Genomic DNA, 22,540 nt, shown 5'->3' with positions numbered 1-22,540 from the left:
ACTCAGAGAACATGCTTCACTTATGGGTACTTTAAGTGAAAACTGAGTGAAGAAAACAAATTGGTTGTCTTGTTAAGCATGCTTTCATGTTTGGTGGTGGTTAAGAATGTCCATTCTGGTGTTTTGTTGTGGTATTACTTTTGCTTTTGTTTCCACTCTTACACACCGGTCTGAAGCTGTGATGTCATCTGTTTCCCAAGGAGCGAATCCCTTATATAGTGTTCTGCAAACCCATCAAAAGGGTATTTATGTGAGTAGCCAAGTTAGTCTGAAAGTGAAGAAACAGGCAACAAGCCTAAACACAGAGAGAAAAGCCAGGGCTGGCCCATTCTAGTGCATTTGGGCTCCAGGGAGGTGAATGCCAAGCACCAGAAGCTGTGTCTTGTCAATTCTTGTGGCAGATCTCAATATAATATCTAACCAAGAAAGTTATTCTGCTAGACGTTATTACTATCTTATTTAATAATAAATCAAACCCTCTTTAGATTTCAATATATTATTTTATTCCATTAATGAAACTTGTAACTTTTCTTCCCTGAAAATAAGCTGTTCCTAGAGCAACGTAGATAATGATTTGTCCCTACTGATTTGTCTCCCATGTTTCCTCTTTCCCAAGTTCTGTAAATACAGTCTCCTTTGTCAGTTTTCTTAAAAAATATCCTCAATGTGGGAAACAGTTCTGTAATCTACTCAGACTGATTTAAAAGTCTCTTAGAACCAGTTCACAAATATGCTTCAGTTCTTTCTCCTGTCCAGACTGTATTTTAACTTCTTTGCTGATCAAAAAGCAGCACCTCTGTGACTGAGATCTTATACAACTGATGGCAGATCTTTTGCTTTATCTTCAGTGTTTTTAAGCAGAACAGAGAGAGCTCTTGTCTTCTTCAGAGAGGTACTTACAGTCCACTTTCTCCCTGACTTACTGCTGGTCTTTAGCAAAGTTTGTAGAACTGTGCTATTTGTTGAGATTTTTTTTTTGTTTGCTTGTTTCAATATGAATGAAAGTTGGTAAGGATTCAGAAGTTGGGAGTCAGAAGTTGGGAGGCAACGCTAGTGAGCAAAATCTGTAGGTTCTGTTCTAAGAGAAAGCTAAGCCTACAATTTCTTAACCTCTTTAATTGTCGTAAAAGTAGGATAAAGACACTTCTAAAAGATGCTTTTTAATAAATTAAGGAAAACATTTTGATGTTAATAATTTGATTTCTGAAACTAATTTATTTTTTGCTCAGGGTTCACAGTTTGAAGATGGGCACAATGATGATCTTACAGCTCTTGATGAAAAAGCTCTCCTGCAACAATGCTACACAAGCAAGCCCTACAATATGCAACACAGTATGAGGAAATCAGAAGCTGTAAGTGTTTTGGCTGTTGTTGGACTGTTAACTTGTAGAATGACTTGTAAGTGTTCAGTAGAAGTTAGGCTGTTGATGATTTGGTCTTAGTCTGTAATTGTCATCACAGGGGTTTAAACATTTGTTTTGATGGGAGCTGAGCTGAGTAATCCAGTGAGAAATTTTAAAATCTCTTCTGCAATGCTTCTTATTTTTTACACTGTAATGTGAATAAATGATACTGCACATTAAAAATAAATAAGTACACCTTAAAAGATCGGCTGAGTGACTTGTGTGAACCTGACTGTACTGTTCTGTCTTCTAGTCTCTAGCCTGTACACGAGCCCATATTCTATGGTGCGTAGATTTCATGTTTCTGTCAGCTTTTACTCTGACTAGTTTCCAGAGTAAATGAGCTAATTTTCCTCATTAACTGTTGGAATGGAGTATGTGATGATAACCCTCTTCATAAGCAGTATGGGCTCTGCTGTTGGCATTAGATCAGGTCAATCTATGGCTTTGGATGTCTTCAAAAAAGGAGGCTGGTGGGAGACCTTATTGCTCTCTTCCAGTACCTGAAAGGTGCTTACAGTGAGAGTGGGGCAAGTCTCTTCTTAACTGGTGACAAGTGACAGGACGAGGGGAAATGGCCTCAAGTTGCACCAGGGCAAGTTTAGGTTGGATGTTAGGAAACACTTCTTTACAGAAAGGGTAGTTAAGTACTGGAATAGGCTCCCCAGGGAGGTGGTTGAATCTCCATCCCTGGATGTGTTTAAGAGCCGTTTGGATGTGGTACTTAGGGATATGATTTAGCAGAGGGATGTTAAGGTTCGGGTCCTATGTTTAGGCTGCGGTTGGACTAGATGATCTTCGAGGTCTTTTCCAACCTGGGTAATTCTATGATTCAAGCTCTAAGGGTGGGTTGAATTCTACCACATCTGTAAGCTATATGTTCCTGTGCTGCTGCACTATTCTCGTTTTGAAGTTAAGCCTCAGAAGGCCCAGTTTGTGGCTTGTCATCTTTGCCATTTGGTTGTAGGATGCTTTTGAACATCCCATACCTGTTTCCTCTGCAGACTAAACAAAACCAAACTCCCTTAGTTTCTCTTTTCAATTCCTTCAGTTCAGATCCTCTGTTGGATCCTCTCCAGTTTCTTCTCATTCATTCTGTGGAGAAAGCAGCCTCCCAAACTGGAAACAGATGTGGCTTTGCTGTTACAAGAGGAAATACTAACTCCAGTTATGTTGACGTACTCTGTATGTTTCTTTTATTTTTTACACAGACACAATTCTTACTCCCTTAAGGATTGTTCAACTGGACTATTGTCCATTTAAGGCTAAATTCTAAGTTTGGGGCTATTTAAAGTGGTGAAGAATCTTAAGTGCATGACTCAGTATTTTCATGTGCAGAGTGATGGTCTCCATAACTGAATTTTGAAGGTATTATCGAACAGAATTAGCATTCTAACATCCTGATGGAATAATAAGCCACGATAAATGATACAATAAAAGTAAATAATTTTTCATTTATTTGGATTGTTCATTACTATGCACTGAAGTTCACGTCACTGCAAACATATATTTGATTTCTAGATTTGCTAAAGTGAATGTGAATATTGTGCTATTGATGTCACCATTCATTTTCATGATCAGAAAATCTTTTCAGAAAGTACTCTCACAAAGAATTTCCTGTTCATTATTTCTAAAATAAATCTAAATATCTATACAATACAGTGGGTATAATGGGCAGGAGGGGTAGTTTTGAAGTACTGTTAGATTAACTACTGCTAAATCAAATAAGCTGAAGAGACTGATAAAAGGAGCAGTGCAGGACAGCCAAATGGCAGGTACACTGCAGCTGGCATGCTTTAAAAGGAAGCCAGCAGGTGTCTGAGGGACTGTCTGAAGCCTTTCTGTTACTGATTAGTACTCATGGTTATACAGGCTGCATATCTCTTTCTAGGAGCATCTCTTAGGTTCTCTCATGTTCAAGATTCTAATAGAAGTGGTAGTAATAGAAAAAATCAGAAGAAACTACTGCTTATGTAATGATTAAATAGGATATGTGTTGCCTCCACTGTAGGCATTTGATTTTTAAAGTACATTTAAAAATTTGCTTAAGAATACAAAATATTTGTAAATTTTTCTTTACTGTAATCATTACTAAAACTTCTAATGTTAAAATAGATTTTCTTTTCAATTTTCTTGAGGTTTGGAATGAGAATTACCTTATCTAAGATGAATTACAGTAAGCATATTTATTACCAATGAACACTGTATATGATAAATTTGGGGTTTTTTGGGGGGAAGAAAGTTGTTTTTCTATCAACAGTTGTTTTGTGGACAAAAGAGTTGCTTCTTTTTAACCATTCAAAGCTGCTGTAAGTTCATTGTCTGCCTTAGCGATGTCATAAATTCGTGGTAAAGGTTTTTTCTAAGAGCTAAATGGAAGAGTACATTTAGTGATCTTCTAGTATTCAACTGCAATGTAAAGAATATGGTTGAAATCTTAAAATTGTCTTCCTTTCATCATGCTAAGACAATTTGGATCTATAAGATGAGTCTTTGTTGTATTTCAACACTGTTCTGTGTAATAACAGTGTTCTCCTTTACGTAATGCTTTTGAGTATGCAGTGGTTCAGTAGCTTGAAATGAATTACTGGAAGTTCTGATAGGTGCAAAAATGAATATGAAAGAAAACCAGGAAGGTCCTATCTGCTGTAATTCAGAAGTCGTGAAGTAAATTCACCAGCTGATCTGTTGTTACATTATTCATTCATTTTTTATTTTTGGCTAGTGTTAATCCATATTTACTTGATTTTTGAAGGATAGCAGTAGTACGTAGATTGCTCTGAAAGTAATGCCTCTTTCTTATTTCTATGGAAACTACAACAGCTATAAAGAGCACAATACCACTATTTGATAGATTAAATTTTCAGCTATAAACAGTATTTTTTTCACCACAGTCATAATTAGCTATGTATTTTTACCAGGAGTGAACAAGAGCCTGCATGCCACACTTGTGAAAATCTGTACTGACAGTGGTGATCCCACTATCTCTGTCACCACTGCTGAAATGAGCCACCAACAACCTTGCTGTGCTCACATCCATTGTTTGGTCTTCATAAGTGTTCAGCAAGTATTGATGGATGACAATGGGATACTGGTGGAAAGGTTCAACTTGTAACGCCGTATCACCAACATTCACATCTAATGTCACAGACTAACATAATAAAATAGAAAGCATTAATTCTAGAACAGTCCTCCTATCTTTGTGAATTTATGAATTGTCCTTTACAATTACCTGCTGTCTGGAAACCAACTTTCTATTCTTCAGTTGTAGGCAGGCTTACTGTATGTAGAATTTGGATGGTGCATGATAAGCTATAAAGAAAAAAGAAAAAAAAGGATAATAATAAAAATATAACAATTCTTCAGCTTCAGAACACATTATAAGAGGTTGCCAAAACCCCTCAGAAAGGACAATCTCTCTTTTTCTCATAAATAAATTGGGAGGAATGAAAACAAATATCAGTGTGGTGAAAAAGTTCAGAGATCTGGAAGATGAAATGAAGCAAGATAGCAGAGCCTAGTTGTTGCCAGTGGCCTCTATGCTGACCTTAGGCATCCTCATGTGCCTTTGGTTTCTCTTTCTGTGAAGTGAATTATGACTGATAACTGAACACTTTACAACGAAGGAAACAAGATTGTGGTTGAGTGTTATCCTATTCTAAAAATGGCAGTAAGATCCTGCTAAATTGCCTACCTCCTCCAGATACTCATTCTTTTACAAGAAAACATTTTTCAGCTTGGTCTGTTTCAGCAGAAAATTATGCTGGCATGCAGCAAATTAGAACTGAGTTTCTAGAGTTTAAAGAGTTTTTAGCTAAGCATTGCTGGAGGTGGAGTCCCCTCTCTTTTAATGGGGATCTGTGTCAGCCATGATACCCAGAATAGCATCAGTTTCCTTGGGCTCTATTGTACTTCAAAAAGTAATTGAAAGCAACAGAAATATCAGAATTCTCATACTTAGTGTCATCTAATGCACAGATAATTTGAGTGCATAGCAGGGAGCAATGTCTTTTAATTACGCAAATAGGATTCTACTCAAAAAGATAAAAAAAAAATCTTTGAAAATTCCAAATTAATTGTAACATTCATAGGATTGAAGCACTGTCTTAAAGACTAGTTTATGTTTTTAAAGTGCTTGTTATATTTCCATTGCTTTTGGATGCTTTTCCATTATAGGAGGATGTTGCTGCAGAAAGAAAGAAACAGGCTGTAGTAGAACAAGTGATGTTGGATCAGTTATCCAGGTAAGTGAATTTTTAATGTGAAACTACAGCTTTCCCTGCAGAAGAATTTAGGCCTATGAGTGGCTTCTCTTGCTTAGAAGGTGTTTTGATCATCTTGCTGCAACTCGTATTATGTAGTGCTGCATTCCTACTGCAGTTTTACACAGTATAAAAGCTGAGATATCAAGAATGTGATCAGCATGATGGAAATAAGATTGCCATCCGCCACCATGTTAAATTCTAAACGTCACTGTAAGCACAGCTAAGAATCCAGAACGTAGAAACAGTGTTCAGTGCAGAAATTACTAATGAAAACAAGTGCTTGTTCTCTTTCAAATCTTTACGAAGATGTAAGAGGGGCAAATGATGACACAGCTTGCCTTAAAAGATACTAGTTTTGTTTAAATATTTCAGTTCTGCAGTGTTGAATTAAGTTTTTTTTTTTTTTTTTTTTTTGCATCTTGGATCACCAGTGTTCATTCTATGCTTAACCTTCTTCAGCTGCTTCCCTTTATTTTTGCATGCATATCTCTCCTGCTGTGAACTCTTCTGTTGGCAAATGTCAGAATAATATTCAGTAGTGCTGCAGCTGCATCAGGATGAACTTTCAATTTAAGAAATCTGTTTGCCTTCCATATATAACCATGCCAGAACTGCCAAACAAATTGGTATCAGAGAGCAGGATGTTAATCGAGGAAGATTAGTTCAAAACTATTGCACAGCAAATCTATTAAAGAGAGTGCAGAAGGTTTTCTGTTTTGTATTTATGAAGTTAAATCATCGTAACTGATATGTGCAAAGATGGCTCAGTGTGGAGAACAGAGAGGAAGTTCATAAACATAAGAAAATAAAATAATAAATGCATCCATGCATTATAGTATATTTGTTCACTACAATATTGTTATTTCATATACTTGATTTAGAATAGTTGATTTCAGAATTGTAAAAACATAAAAAATCTCAAACCCACCAAATCTAAAGAAAATAACTACCAACCAAGTAAAAACAAACTTCTCCTCCAATTTTTTCAACTATAATGGCTAAGGTGAACGAACTATTGTTGCATTATTCTTGTGAGGTTTTTTGTTTGTTTGTTTGTTTTTCAAAGAAAGAATATATAAAATCTGGAGTACCAAATTCTCCCTGCCCTTTTTCATCAGAGCTGTCATAAGTGATCCAGAACAATCCACACGAGGTGATGTTTACAAGGAAGTTCATGGACATTTGGGACTGGGGACTGCACCCATGCGTTTTAGGAAAAGAACACTGCATGAAACAAAGTAAGCTTTCTCTAGTGGTCATTTTTTAGAAATTTTCTCTCGTTATTTTGGGATCTGCAAGGTCTTTCTTTGCCTTTCCAGGTGTTTCGTGCCTGACTTATGTTTGGTGGCCCTGCTAGGCAGGGGGGTTGGAACTACATGATCCTTGAGGTCCCTTCCAACCCAGGTCATTCTGTGATTCTGTTCTGTGATTCTGTGACTTGGAACCAACACCTTCCTCTCTTTCTAGACTCTTTATTTTGTATAATTGCCTAGTGGGACCTTATTTGTGGATTCTCTGTGTATAATGTTTGATTCATAGTATTTATAAAACACGGGAGAACCAACTTAATCTTATATTGATATTGTTCATCACAGAGTTTTGCCAACCTTCTTTGAATGCTTGAGATCCTGTCATAACCTTTTAGAGACTCCAATCCTGAGGTGCATAAAATTGCATAAATATACATCTATAAATGCTAATGTAGATCTTCACAGTGTTATCATACTTTTCTTCCATGTTTTGATTTCTTTTGTGGTAATTAACTGTATTGGCATTGAAATTTTATTCCTGGCCTGCCTGTACTGAAATCCAATTGCTTAAGAAAAATTGGGAAAACATTTTGATTTTCAGCATTTCATGTTGAAATGTGAATCTGTATCTCCTGGTTTTATTCTGCTAATCTTTCTGAACATGCAAGAAAACGTGATGGGTGGCAGAGTTTTAATTCTTGACAAGTGTTCATAAATAAATAAAATATCCCATTCACGTCTGTGCTTTCTGCAGATGTACTCTCATATGATGTAATTACAGAGTGCCTTTCATGTTGCAACTCTGAGTTGCTTCCTAATTCAACTATAAGGATCATCTCTTCAGCCAGTTGCCACGGATACTGTATTTCACTTGTTTTTTTTCTTGCTGTTTTGGAATGGTTGAATTTCATATAACATCGTTCTGTGACCACATAAGTATTGCTAACATGCGATGTTATTTTTACAGAATAAGGACCGAATCAGGATTAACTGAACACATGCTCTCTAACAAGCTACGCTTTGATAGTAGGATTATATCTCGGTAATTACAATTTCTTTTTTGGAAACTTTTCAATTCTGTGAGTGTATGGATAATGATTGTAGCTCTTTTGAAATAATTAATTATAATGAACTTCCTTTGTTGTATGTATAGGGAAAAATAAAGAATATGCAGTGTAGGAGTGTGTGTGTGTGTGTGTGTGTATATATGCACTTATAATACAAAATCTGACCTGGCTTGTAGTGGCACTGTACAGCATTAAGATGCATAAGTCGTATTATGTTACCATCATGTTTGTCATAGGACAGTGAGGTGTCTGTGTAGAACAACCACTGCAAGTGAGTTAATGGAAAGTTCTGTGGTGTTGTCTTACTATGTGGCAACCACTGTGAATGGAAAGGATGGGTTTGTGTCTTGTTTGTGGATTCTAGCTTGCTAAACCTTGTAGGTTTAAAGTATCTTTGGAATGGATCTGAACTGAGTAGTGGTGGCGTAAACATGCTCTTCAGATATGAAGCAGTGACTGTATATATAGCCAAGGATTCAGTAGGATAGCTCCATATACCATAATAATTACAATAGTCCAGGTTTAGGTAATCCTTTATTTAATGAATAAAAATTACAGTGATCTACTAAAACATGAAGCTTTGAAGGATGTTCTTAACATGATGGAGAACAAAATATTGCTTATAGATTTGTTCACAAATCCGGAAGAGGAATTCTATGGTGGTTTAGAGAAAATAGGTAGCTTTTGAGAAGAAAAATGGTTGTGCAATAGCAAGAGTAGATAAAAAGTGGGTGCTTCAAAGTAGAAGCATTGTTTGTGTTAGGGTTGAATTAAATGTGCTTATATGTAAAAATGTAAATATGCTTTTCAATTTTCCTTCCAGAAATGGTCGTGATGCTTGTAGAGACTTGATTGGATTCTTTTTTGCATGTGACAGATCCCTTACTGTATATGAATTCCGACAGTTTGGAAAAAATAGGTAGGTTAAGTTTCTTCTAAAAAGGTTTTAGAAAATGTCTGTAACGTTACTTAATTATATTTTGTTAAGTTTGCTGTTTTAAGGTTGTTTCTGAATTGTTTCACAGAACAAATGCTTTGCCTTTCATTCAGAAGGGAGTTTATAAACATCAGCGAGGAAAAAAGAAGGGAAAAGCTTATGATCTCAGTGATTTCTACATAGTAAGTATTTTTCTGTTGAACTGAAAGAAATGATGTTGGCAAATTTGAAATAATATTTAAATATTCAAATTTAAAATTGTGGTATATAATTTAGGGAAAGACTTTTGGTCTTCCCTTCAGTAGCATTTTCAAATAATGCATTTTTCAGGAGCCTGAATTATTCTCGTTTTAGAGATTTCTCTTTTGGCTTCAGTTTGTAGTATTCCCACTAGAGGGCAGAAGACTGCAAACAGTGTAGAAGTAGAGTCCTGGAGATGAAATAGAAGGACAAAGTACTCTTTAAAAAAGAAATGATCTTTCTAAGGTTTGTTGGAATTTTAGGCAAGAGTCAATAACTAAATATTTTTAAGCACGAGGGAATTTTACATTAATTGGTTTTAACCTAGAAGTTTGAAATTTGAAAATGCTGCCCACCAGCTGTTTAAAGAGAGCTTTTGTTACATTTTTCTGGCAAAAAGTTATTGAAACATCATTTGAATAAGTAGCACATATAATCAAGATTATATCTATTTGAGCATTTGAAACTTAATCCACTGCCTATGAGTTGCACTTATAGAGTTGTGGTCGATGGCTCAGTGTCCAAGTAGAGCACAGTGATGAGTGGCATTCCTCAGGAATCAGTCTTTGGGACCAGTGTTATTTAACATCTTTGTAGGTGACATGGATGGTAGGATTGAACGCACCCTCAGCAAGCTTACAGTTGACACCAAGCTGAGTGGTGCAGTTGACACAATGGAGTGAAGGGATGCTATCCAGTGGGACCTGGACAGGCTTGAGAAGTGGACCCATGCCAACCTCATTAAGTTCAACAAAGCTTAGTGCAAGGTCCTGCATCTGGGTTGGGGTGGTCTCAAACATGGACACAGTTTGGGCAGAGAATGGCTTGAGAGCAGCTCCGAGAAGGCTTTTGGAGTGTCAGTTGATGAAAGATTCAACGTGAGCCAGCAGTGTGCGCTTGTAGCTCAGAAGGCCAACCGTATCCTAGGTTGCATTGAGAGAATTGTGACGAGCAGGTTGTGATTCTGCCTCCACCTGGAGTATTGTGTCCAGTTCTGGAGCCCCCAGTACAAGAAGGACATGGAATTGTTGGAGCAGGTCCAGAGGAGGGCCATGAAGATGATCAGATGGCTGAAGCACCCCCCCTATGAAGACAGGCTGAGAGAGCTGGAACTTTTCAGCCTGGAGAAGAGAAAGCTCTGAGGAGACCTTATAGTGACCTTCCAGTACCTGAAGGGTGCCTACAGGAATGCTGAAGAAGGACTTTTGTAAGGGCATGTAGTAACGGATAATGAGAAATGGTTTTAAGCTGGAAAAGGGTAGATTTAGACTAGATATCAAGAAGAAATTCTTTACTGTGAGGGTGATGAGATGCTGAAACAGGTTGCCCAAAGAGGTTGTGGAGGTCCACTCCCTGGGAGCATTCAAGGCCAGGCTGGATTGCCAGACTGTGAGCAACCTGGTCTAGAGGGAGATGTCCCTGCCTAAAGCAGGGGAGGTTGGAACCAGGTGATCTTAAAGGATAAAGGGAGAAGAAAAACAGAAAAGTAAGTAGACCCAGGTGGAGGAAACAGCAATCTGTAGTCTTTCACTGCTAAACTGTGAATTGAAGCACAAGTGGCTCTCTTACTAGACAAACTTATACACAGAGGGTAATATTTCATCTTGAAGCATGCTGCCATTTTTATTTACTCCTAGAGAAGCTGTTTAGAAGTCTAACTGACTTTAGCTACACTTTTTTGTCATCGCATGCCTAAATGTTAATAGTCACACTTCTTGAAAGTATTTGTATTTTACAAATTATGTGACCTATTAGTAAATAATTGTACACTTTTCAACAGGGAGCTAACCTAACTTTCCAAAGTGTCGATCATAGCCTTCCGAAAAGCGTCAAGCAGAATCCAATTCTTACCCTTCGTGTAATAGGTATTGATGAAGTTGCTATGGATTTTCTGAAGTAAGTGCCACTGACTGTTTTTCAAATCATTTTTCCCCACTTAAGCAAAAAATCTTTTTTAGAAAAACTTCCAACATCTTATTTATACTGTTAAAAAAAAAAAAAAAAAGTAAATCCATATTTAGGAGAAATTGGTAATAAATATGAGAGGATATAAGGAATTTATTTATAGAACAATAAGGAGTAATATGAAAAATAAAATTATATACGAAGCTTTGTTATTTGCTGTGTAGTTTTTCTCGATACAAAACATGAACATTTGTCAATGTAATGAACTAATATATTTTGTTCAGGAGAAAAATGCTTTTTTGTGATTAACATTATAATTGAATCTTCTGTGAAGCTGGTATTAAAAGCTTATATTAGTCATAATGAGACAAGTATTTGAATGCAGTCAATGGAAGGATAGAAGGTTTCTCTTTTTTTTTTTTTTTTTTTTTTCCTATCTTTTCTTCCAGATATTGCTACACACTGTAGATGCAGGCACTGGGGCAGCTCATTTGTTTTCTGTAATGAACCCCATGTTCCAACAGAATCTTTTATCACACACTCTTTCCCTCAGACTCTTCAATTGTGTATATTGCAAATCTGCTTTAGCCCTTTGGTGCAGGGAGGAATGCTCCTTTCCGCACCAGAGGCTGGTGCTTGCCTCGTAGTGGCAATTCTGAATCACTGTTGAAGAATACAAATCCAGATAGCATTCTGTCTGCTGCTATATATCATACACAGACCATCAATTTTAGAACAGATGGCACAGGCTCATATCAGCCCATAATTTGATATTGTATGGTACTGAATGTCTTAAGAATTAAAGTGTTAATTTTGCTACGTTGCCTATTTCTCCCCTCCCTATTTAAAGTCCATGAGGTAACGAAGAAGAGAAAGAAGGACTTTTTTGTGCTTTGTTATATCATTAACAATATCTATATGAGAAATCAAATTATGCCATATATTGTTTCTCCAATCTCTTGTTTGTGTCTCGACTGGTATGGTTTGCTACGTCAAAGAGCTATGGAGAGAGAGGTTCAAGTGTTTTGTCTGGTCCCTAAGTCATTGTAATCATGGTGTGTACAGTAAGCAGTCATTAAATGACACTTCTGATTTGGTCATTTACTCAGGTGAGTAATAGTGAGATATGACTGATCTTAACATGTTTCATTAGAATGCATGGCCTAGATACTTCCTCAGATTATCTACACTTGATTTTTTTTTTTTCCCCCTTTCCTGCTGAAATAAAACTTGATAACGTCTGAGGATGGGCTGTGACTGAAGGGAGGAAACTGTCTACTTTTGCTTTTTCTCTCTTTTATGAACAGAGGGCTGTAAGTATGATGAAAACACAATGCTAATAGATTACACATTACAGCAGAAAAGCTCTTTTGGAGCAGGATTTCTACAAAATACATTTTAGTAAATTACATTGTTCTATAGAGAATTTTTTAGAACTTTCACAGTTAATCCTCCAGCATGAATTATTTTTCACCATCAGTACTCTTATCTCAGTATCTATGCAGAAGTAAAAAGTCAAGGCAATGAACTGTCTTTCTCTGGGGTTTCTGGTTTCCATTGTGAATACGCTGTTTCTTATCACCAAAAAGTAAAATAAAATAAAATTGGTATGAAAATTTGTTGCTAGAATATGGAAGTTAATTGAGTTTGAGATACCATCAGTTTGATTATTCAAATTTTGGTGAGGAGTTTGTGCCTGTTGCCTCTTGTCCTGTCACTGGGCTGCATTGAACAGATCCCGGCTTAGTCGTCATTAGTTTCTCCCATTAGGTATTTGTACACGTTGATGAGATACACCTGAGTCTTCCTTTTTCAAGTCTAACCAGTCTCAGATCTCACATCCTCTTGACTTGGAACAGCAATAACAAAGCCTCAATTAAATACATTCAGTATGTAAAGTCAACTTTCATAAGAACAATTTAACTGGCTATTATTTTTCTTTCTGAAAGTGTTTAGATACATGAAGCTTGTTCTCAGTTACGGTAATATTCATTTTAATATCTCTTTACACTGAAAGCTCTGCAAAGGGGCCATAGTGAGCTAACAGTCCATAAAACAGTATATTCAAACTTAATTGGTTGTAGAAAGGTATATCTGTGTGATACTTACTGCTAATTGCTCCTTCTCTGCAGCATTTTCATGAAATAATACAGATTAATTTTGGATAGCTTATGTAGGATATTTTACATCTCAGAAGTGTATCATTTGGGTAGGTATCTTCTTCTTGCATTTTTTGCTAATTTTCTCCCTGTGAAATTTGGAGTTGCTCCAGTATTATTTCTGAAGATTCACTCTTCAGGTTATAATTTCATATTTTCTGCTACTTGTGGTGGAACAAATTGTTTCTTTCTTCTATGTTCTCTCTAACTGAAGTGTTATAGTTGTTTTTTTTTTTTTTTTTTCTTCCAGATAGTTGACTAAATTTCAGATTGCAGAATCAGTCTATTTTTTTTTCTTTCTTCTGAACGGTGTGTTTGAAGGGAATGATATTGAACTGCAACTTATTCTTCTCTGGCATAATACTCTTTAACCTTTGTTAGTGTACTTAGAATCCTGCTCAGATAAAGTCCTGAAGGTCTATTGCAGATTTACAACAGCAGCTATGCCCTGCTGCCACAAGTTATGGATCTTCTGTGTTTTATTTTAGAGTATGTAGGTGGCTGTTGATGGTGATGTACAGTTTAGGTGGTTTGAGATGAAGAAGTTCAAGGGAACTTTGTAATGGAAGGTACGCAAACTGGAGAGATGTAAATTCTCAATAGACAGGAGTTGAAGTAATTCTTCCTCTGAAGGAGGAAATACTCTTCCATGGCAAGGCACTGGTGAATGAGCAGTTCCAAGCTGGCAGTAGTGCTTTTGCATCTGCCTTCCTATTCTAATTAAAGTAGTTGCAGGAGTAGGAGTAGGTTTTCTTTTGTTTTGTTCATTTCTTTGTATAGATTATGTGTAACAGTATTTTTTCTATCAACCTTTGTAACGATTTCTGACTGGGGATTCTGGGGTGGCCTTTTGAGAACACAGTCACTTGCCAGGAAAAATTACAGAGTTTCACTATAATTCCTTGTTCATGTGTATGAAGTACTGATCCAGCTTTTGAACTTAGAAGACAAACTTCTTTAACAACACTGAGTTTGCATTCATTTATTTTGTCAGACATACAGTCAGCATTGTGAATTAAAATATAAACGAGGTCAGAAACTCAATCTTTATTACATCAAATTCAGTGTCAAATATATGTAGCAAGTCCTGCTTTCTACAGTAGAAGTTGCAAACCAGCGTGTCATGGAATGATGCTTTCTTTTTCATGGAAGAGTGCTTGTCTTTCTCCTCTTTATTGGTGGTTGGCTTGTATTTGAAATGAGAAGGCTCATGCATTTCCCAATTAGACTCTCATTAAACCTGAAGTCCCTCCATTTAATCTCTGGTGCAAGAGAAAATTTCTGTGATTAACTGGCACTTTAAACTCAATAGTTAAGAATCCCGTATGGTCTCTTCATGTAAGTGGGCGGAGTAAGGGGAAAAAAACCCCAGAACTGCATAGTGTTAACATATCTGACATTAATACGTCCCGTTATTGCTTGATAGTTACCTGGGCACATTTCAAGGCATTGATTTCTTTACTTGAGAGAGATCAATGCTTGTGTATGTGTTTTCTGGGAGATTTCAACTTTGCAAAGTTCTTTTAAGACGGCTGGTTAACACTGGAACAAATAGGAGAAACTATGTGACATTTTGTTACTCTGTTATTCATCCTTTCGTTTCCTTATCTTTCTGAGCATCATCAGATGTTAAAAGTAATTGGAGTCTGCAAGTCTATTTGTAACAGTGAGATTACTGGAAGAATAAGTTTATTTGGGTCTTTGTCTCCAGTGTCTCCTAAGATTGTTAACAAAGACTTGTAAGTGCAGAATGCTTTTAGTTAATTCTTTTCTTGCAGAATCACCTTGCCACTAGTTTGTTCTAGTCATTAAATTCAAAGAATGCGAGGAAAACATTTTCCTGAAGAATATATGTGGAAAATACATGGGATATTTTATAAACACATACAGGAATTTCCACCTCTTGAAATTTCTCGGGGCTATCTCCCAAGAATCTTTGGATGTGACTCCCGTTCATAATGTCCCATTCATTAGCCTTTCTCTCTCTCTCTCTCTCTCTCTCTCTCTCTCTCTCTCTTTTTTTTTTTCTCTTAAGCACATTTTTAGAAATCCATGGTTCATTTATCAGAACATTTTAAAAACTATTACATTCTGTAGTGTTGTGGTGACCAACCAAAGAAAGCAGATTTTTAACCAGTAATCAGCATACAGACATGTTTGCCTTCCTTAAGGTCTTCACTTCTTCCATTCTTATGCCAATCCGAAGGCCATTCCTTTTCTGAACAGTGTCCCTCTTTCAGTTTGCAACATTTTCACATCTCTTTATTCAGTGGATTTCTGGCTGTTTCTTTTTGGTCTAGAGAATACACACTCGCTGCAGTTACAAGGTCTGTAGTTCTCTCTTACTGCTCTGAGGTGTCTTTGGACCCTGTTTTCCTTGTTTCAGGATGTATCTCAGCCAATTGAATGAATACAGTCATATGGAACCCAGTCTTGGTGCCAGTGTGTGAAATATCTGAATATTGACACAGAAAATTTAAAGTAATTCTGTTCTTCTGCAGAGGTATTCCTTCATGGAGTGTGTTAGTCCTGAGTGCCCTGTTAAGTGACACTGTTCTCCATCCGTGTCATGAAAGATAATCTATTCTTCCCTTTCTCTGATTATTAAACCACAATGTTGGCTTTTTTAACCTTTTATCCCATTGATTGTGAATAAATAGTCAATGAAAAAGTCAACGAAAGTCATAGAACGGGTACCAGAAATCGATATTAGTTTTGTCATTTAACTGTTTCACTTCTCATTCAGATGTGTCACTCGGAAAGGAAAGATTCAAGATATAACTTCTATAGTTTCAGAATTTCACTTCTACAGTGATATTTGTAGCTACTTCATGTTACTTTTCTATTGGTAACTAAGCATTGGTAACTAAGCTGTTTTAACAAACTCCTCCTGAGCTGAAGGTTAGGACTTCCTTGAAATATGTTTCCGGAGACTGTGCAAACAGGAGTATTTATCTGTGATTTATAAACGAGCAGAGGAAATGCTAATGGAACATTGTCAGACAAGAATTTCGGCATATCTGCAACTGTTCTGTGTGTGCTGCATAAGACTTGATTGGTTGGTCATCATGCTGATGAGGGCAGTTTAATGTAAAGTGAAAAATGCTTTTCTACTGCAGTTATTTTGCATTAAGTAATATTACATGTGATTTTAACCAACCAACATTAAATTTTTATTATTGTAGAGATTCCTCTTTGCAGTTCAACCAAGAATCTTCTGAGCAATTGACTGATGACAGCAGAGTGTTCAGGAAAATACAAGGTTTGTGTCTACCAGAACCCCCTTGATTTTAAGTTTCTGTATCTCTAACTTTATTGTTCAACACAAGGAACAGCGGTGACAGTTCAAAGATTCTATTTGAATAAACTAAAGCAAACAAGAGTTAGTTATCAGAATATTACTGGAATCTGATATTGGAATAAACTGATCGTAAGAATACTTTCTACTCTCATTTTGCTTTAAATAGATGGTCTGCTTAATGATTTTGGAAAGAGTATGGAATAATTGTGAATGTGATCAATATGATATTCCTTCCTGTGATGACAAAATCTTTAAAATATGCTAGAGTGTAACACTAATCCTTTGTTAAACTGGCAGTAAATTTAAAAAGGTACTGATGAAATGTAAAAGTACATTCTCATTTCATCAGTTAATTCTATGCTCAGTAGTTATTTGACCACTGTTTTTGCAAATTGAAAAGCTGCTTTTTTTTCATACTCCTTTAAGAATGTTCATACTAAATATGTGAATACAATTTAGTATCTAGAATATTCAGTAGAATTTTACCACGTTCCTACCTGTCATAGATACCCTGTCAATAGGGTATGCTGAGAAACTCAGACATCCCTGAAGTAAAACAGGTATTGGTACTGCTGCTATTGCTAGCATAGAAATTTTGGAATGATTTTGCAGACTATGTGATAGTTGTTGCTGGTTCCACCTGTATTAGCATGTTTGTAGGCAGAGGGGACACTCTGTATTTATTAATGGAACATTTGTTTTTGCCGAAGTATAGCATTGCTAAATTGTTTTGTTTGTTGAAATCTATTCTGTGTGTAGGCGATTCCAATGGAAGTCAGCAGTTTTATCATTTGAGCAGGTATAAGTTAAGAGCCATTCTTTCTTTCCTTCTGCGATCTTCTAAATGTTTTATTAGATGTTTCTGCTGCTTTATACAATTTCCATTCAAATGTTACATAACTGATAGTTACATTTTAAACTCCTGTTCTGTCATTAAAGGTAAGAGAGCCTGGATGTGTGGATTGGCCATTTTAACCCACAGTACCACAGGCTCTTGTGGTTTTGTTTACTTTTATAACAGCTCTGTAGCATGTGGGCAACCTTGGTTGAATATTACACTCGTTTCTTTCTGTAAATCCTCAGGTATGCTCAGAAAGACATTAAGTAAAAGAGGAGTTAGAGTTGTAACAGGCCTAGGAAAGTATTTCCGACACATAGACAAGAACGGAATTGGTTTTCTTTCTCAGGCAGACTTTAAAGAGGCTCTAAAACTATTCCACTTGGAAGTGCCTGAACAGGTAAGTCTAATTGAAATTGTAATAATAGGCAGTATCCCACTTTAATTTACTGAAATGCTTTTCTTTGCTTAAATCTATAGTTTAATATGGTTTAATTTATGCAAGGTCTTTTCTTTTTCTGGTGCTACATTGGCATTTCTGCATTCAGTCCTATATAAAATTCTGAAATAAATAGTAAAATAAATAAAAAGAGCTGTCTTTTTGAGGGATGAGTGGAATTGCAATTATTTTTCTTTTGGGTCCTTTTTGTAGATATTATATATGATATGATTTACTTATCAGTCTTCCTTTTAAATATAATTTTACAAAAACAACACAGCTATCAAAACTGCAGATAATATGAATTGTGGCTATCAGTGACTGATGATGACTTGAATTATTTGATGAATCTCCAAGTCCGTTTGAATTGGGACATTCTTCTTTGTGAAGTTTGCGCTGTAGCGATTGCTTTATTCCAGGACATCATGAAAAGCTTTGGCAAAATATTTTTAAATTACAGGACTTTGAATCCTTATGGCTTATTCTTGATGATAACAAGAGTGGTAAAGTCAACTATGGAGAATTTGTTCATGCTATAGCTGGAGAAATGAATGAATATCGGAAAGCATTTGTAAGAAAAGTAAGTTTCACTGCACTGTAATTGTGGATACTTTGGAGTCTAACTTTGGAGTTGGTTATTTATTTGAATATTTTTCCTTACCTTTTGTTTCTGGTAATTGTCTTTTTAAGCTGTCAAATGAGTGAATTGCAGTTAATGTAAATTAGAAGATTGTGTGCTGTTCTACTCTTGAATGAAACTGAATTTTGAACTTTGCCACCTAGAATCAAATATTTTACTATTTTGAGGTTGAGTACGTATGCTGTTCTTACAGTTCATTCCAGCGTGTAAAGCATCTGGCACTCTGAAGCAATATCTTCCAGAAGTCTGTTTCTGTATTTTGGCAGATCACTCTGTCTGTGATCTGTATATACTATGTGCTTATTTCTTCCTCCAGTGTCTGAAATAAAGGCAATAATACTTGCCTTCTTTGAGATGTACAATTAGAGGCATTAAGTTGGTGAGAGGTTTTTTGTTGGTTTTTTTTTTATATTTGAAATACCATTTGTTAAATGTGTATCTAGAAACTGGAAAGACAATTGTGGCAGTGTGTTGTGGAACCATTTCCAGTATGAAACACTGATTGCAAATCAGCCAGTATTGTTGGGATGCAATATCATAAAGATCAAGAACTATGACACACACTTTGGAGTGACACTGGAATCATACTAATTGGGGGAGGCAGAAAGAAAGCAGCTTTACTTCGGATGCTAAGGATGTGCTAGAAATTTTGGGGAGAATACCTTTTTTTTTTTTTTGAGTTTGTGAGGGGACAGCATTTAATGTGAAAGCTGTTTTAATAAAATGATTGAAAAATTCTGTAACGTAAAATCCTTTACTGGCACGGAGGAAATGGCCACAAGTTGTATCAGAAGAGGTTTAGGCTGGACATACGAAGGAACTTTTTCTCTCAGAGAGTGGTCAGGCACTGGAATAGCCTGCCCAGGGAGATGGTGGAGTCACCGTCCCTGGCAGTGTTCAAGAAGTGCCTGGATAGTGAGCTAGGAGACATGGTTTAGGGGTTTCCTGTAGGTATGGTAAAGGGAGGACAGTTGGACTAGATGATCTGATAGGTCCTTTCCAACCTTGTGATTCTATGATTCATCCAAGTGTCAGTGATGGAAGACTCCATTTACTTATGTAAAATGGTCACATCAGAATGATTAATTGCAAAAGATCTAGAAGTATGTACTGACTATGTGAGTATATTCAATCATTAAATATTTCCTTTTTTTTTTTTTTTTTTTTTTAAAAATTTAATTTTAATTTTACCTTGTTTAGGCTTATATGAAACTAGACTTCAACAAAACTGGAAGCATTCCGATGGTAGACATCAGAAAATGTTACTGTGCAAAGAAACATCCTCTAGTGTTGGCAGGTAATTAATATGAACAAAAAGAATATATCCTTAATTAATGATTTCACCATGTTTGCAGAGGGAACAGATTCAGAGACTGCTGCAAATATTAACTGTTTTAGTGTTGGCCTGGACTTCAGCTGTTGACAAGAACATTTTTCCTCTGATTACCTATAACGTGAAATGTGACTATAAATGGTACTGCAGCTCATCTACATAATTTTAATACTTCTATCACACCATGAAGACTTCAGATATGCAGGCTAGGTTCCTTTCCTTGCCTGTGTAGGACTGCATTTCAGTAGTACCTTATCTCCTGTGTGTGTGTCAACACACAACATTAGTAGTTTTAAATTAGGAGGATGCTGTCCTTTCCATGTTGCTGTTCCCCCTCAATATACATAAGGTCTCCAGGTGACACGATTTTCTCATCATTTAAAGTTCCTTCTGAATAAATTACTCATTTATTTCTGCTCGTGGTTGTTTCTCTTTACTGAGGAAATGTTTGAGTATTCTGAAAAAATAATGAAGATAGCAATGTGTTTAAACTCTTGCCGCTAAAAAATGAAATAAAATAGGAGTTTAAATCTTTGTAGGTCAGTTTCTAAAATAACATCTCCAGTGCATCAAACTCATGACTGTGAAAGTCTCTTTGGTGTCTTCACCTCTTCTGTGTTACCTATAGAAATGAGGATGTTTTTTGTTCTGCCAGCAGCATTGGTAGTAACACATGAGGACAAACTGTGGCTTAAGGATGATGAGCATGCATTTTTTTTTTCCTGTGCTATAATGCTGTGTTTTCTCTTAGTTTTTTTTAAGTGCAATAGAAGTTATCTGAGTATAGTCTTTATTAAGTCACAAGAAAGCACTTGTCTATTCCAGAACATTTTTGAATGAAACTCATATTTTAATGTGTTCCTAGAGCTTTGAGCTTGTTTAACATAAAAAACGTTTTGTTACAAGCTTACCTCTGAATTACCAACATTTTAATTAAGGAATTCGTTGTTCAGTATTCTCAGTCATTTGAGGAAAAATCTTTCTGATCTCATTATCTGTTTAAACGGACTTTGGCCTCATGTTTTCACTGATACTTAATGCTATAATTTGCTGTTAAAGTAAGGTAAATACTGCAGCTGATACCAAGTGAGCAAATGACTTCATTGCCCCCTTTGAAGTCAGAATATTGAATTTGTTCAAGAAAAATATTTGCAAACTAAATTTGAAGTTTGGTTTCCTAGAATAGACTTGAGAGCTACGTATCCACTGGTCTTAGAAATGTATTTGATGGAAAAAATACCCTTTTACAGGCAAAGCTACAGAAGAAGAAATTAAGTCGTCATTTCTGGAAACATTAGAAGAATCCTGCAGCAATCCTGGAGAAGTGTCCTATTCTGAGTTTGAAGATTATTATGAAGGATTAAGTATTGGAATCGCAGATGACGATGATTTTGTTAACATCTTAAGGAACCCTTGGGGAATTTAGAGTGGAAGAAGACAAAAATACCAAAGAGACTCCTTCTAAAAAAGGAGAGAGATAAATAAGGGAGGATTCGATCATGATGTGCATTGCTTAATAATAATTGCTTTTCATTGATTTAAAGGACTGAAAATTGTAGGTGCTTTCAGAATCACACAGGACACGGTAAGTTTCTTAGTGTACCTGTTGAGCAGAGCTGCCCACTGTTTTAACATAAATGCTGTTAATGCACTTTCTTGGGCTGTTCCACATATCAGAAGGCATCATTTACCGGATGTTTGAATAAAGAGACTTGTTTCAAAAGTAAGTGGGAATAGAATACTAAAATGTATGTATGAGTATATTCAAGAAATAAATTAATTTTATGATTGTTGAAAACTTTAGATTTGACAGTGTAGACACTTCATACCTTTTTTTTCAGTTTTATTTTGTTAAAAAAAAAAAAGTATAATTGCATTTAAGACATTATTTGCTTTATTTCTCCTTTGCTGTGTTGGTGATTAGACTGAAAAAGAGCAGGCCATCCCCATCCAGTTTGGAGGATGTCTGCAGTACTGAAAATGCAGAGAAGTTCACACAAATTAGTCTTGGAACCAGAACCCAGATCATCTGCTTATTTTTTTTTATCTTGGTCAGGCGTCTGAAGCTGAATGTTGAATCCCTAAGGCTTAATAAGTGCAAGTATATTTTTCAGTGACCTTCTGCCTATATTTCACTAAATTATTTTCAAATCAAATTTGTATGTGAATATCTGACTTCTATCCTTCAAATTGCTGAGACTTTTTTTTTAAACTAAGTAATGATATGTTTTGTCAGACTGATATGCAGAGTTTTGTGTCTGACCTGAAAGTATAGACCAGAAAAATCTATATTTAAAGAGCACTGTTGCACCAAAAACTGAATTCTGAATTAAAATATTTCTTACTCCTTCAAATATCCAGCCAGGTATGCTTTTCTATGTAATACATCATTTTAATTCTGTAAGGTTAATTGTGTTAAGTAATAAAAAATGTGTTATAAATTAATTATATATGTGTGTGTCAATACCTTTGGTTTCAATGTACCTTTCACCAAAATTAACAGTGTGTTGAACTGCATTTCTTAAGTTTATGCAATTACAGTATATTAACTTTCCCCTTGCTTGTCTGACCAGTTTTGAATTTATAGTTTGGGGTTCAAAGGACCTTCGTCTGAAACACAATTGGTCTTACACAGAAATTTAAGGACAGTGATGAAATGAATGTTAAGTGAGGGACTTTAGACCCTCTGCGTGTGACTGGTTTGTTCTAGATATAGCATTTTTGTGTTCTAATTACTTGTGCTTTTGTTATCTTCTGAATATC

The 22,540-nt window shown here is 35.9% G+C and overlaps 1 protein-coding gene across 2 annotated transcripts in view; it reads left to right on the top strand.

Moving 5' to 3' along the window:
• CAPS2 (calcyphosine 2) overlaps nt 1-22,229 on the top strand; it is a 29,432-nt gene extending 7,203 nt beyond the window's left edge. For both annotated transcript variants that reach the window (XM_015856747.2, XM_032443609.1), the window contains 12 exons: nt 1,230-1,352; nt 5,580-5,647; nt 6,787-6,906; nt 7,886-7,960; nt 8,809-8,904; nt 9,011-9,104; nt 10,943-11,058; nt 16,412-16,488; nt 17,611-17,765; nt 18,265-18,384; nt 19,645-19,741; nt 21,028-22,229. In XM_015856747.2, coding sequence (XP_015712233.1) covers nt 1,230-1,352; nt 5,580-5,647; nt 6,787-6,906; nt 7,886-7,960; nt 8,809-8,904; nt 9,011-9,104; nt 10,943-11,058; nt 16,412-16,488; nt 17,611-17,765; nt 18,265-18,384; nt 19,645-19,741; nt 21,028-21,203 — 1,317 coding nt within the window. In that variant the 3' untranslated portion in view covers nt 21,204-22,229. The remainder of the gene's footprint in view (nt 1-1,229; nt 1,353-5,579; nt 5,648-6,786; nt 6,907-7,885; nt 7,961-8,808; nt 8,905-9,010; nt 9,105-10,942; nt 11,059-16,411; nt 16,489-17,610; nt 17,766-18,264; nt 18,385-19,644; nt 19,742-21,027) is intronic.
• The last annotated feature ends 311 nt before the right edge of the window (nt 22,230-22,540 follow it).

The sequence above is a fragment of the Coturnix japonica genome, chromosome 1 (assembly GCF_001577835.2).
Source record: "Coturnix japonica isolate 7356 chromosome 1, Coturnix japonica 2.1, whole genome shotgun sequence".
Taxonomy (NCBI): Eukaryota; Metazoa; Chordata; class Aves; order Galliformes; family Phasianidae; genus Coturnix; species Coturnix japonica.
The sequence above is the reverse complement of the archived record's forward strand: the minus strand, read 5'-3'. Positions and strand labels throughout refer to the sequence as shown.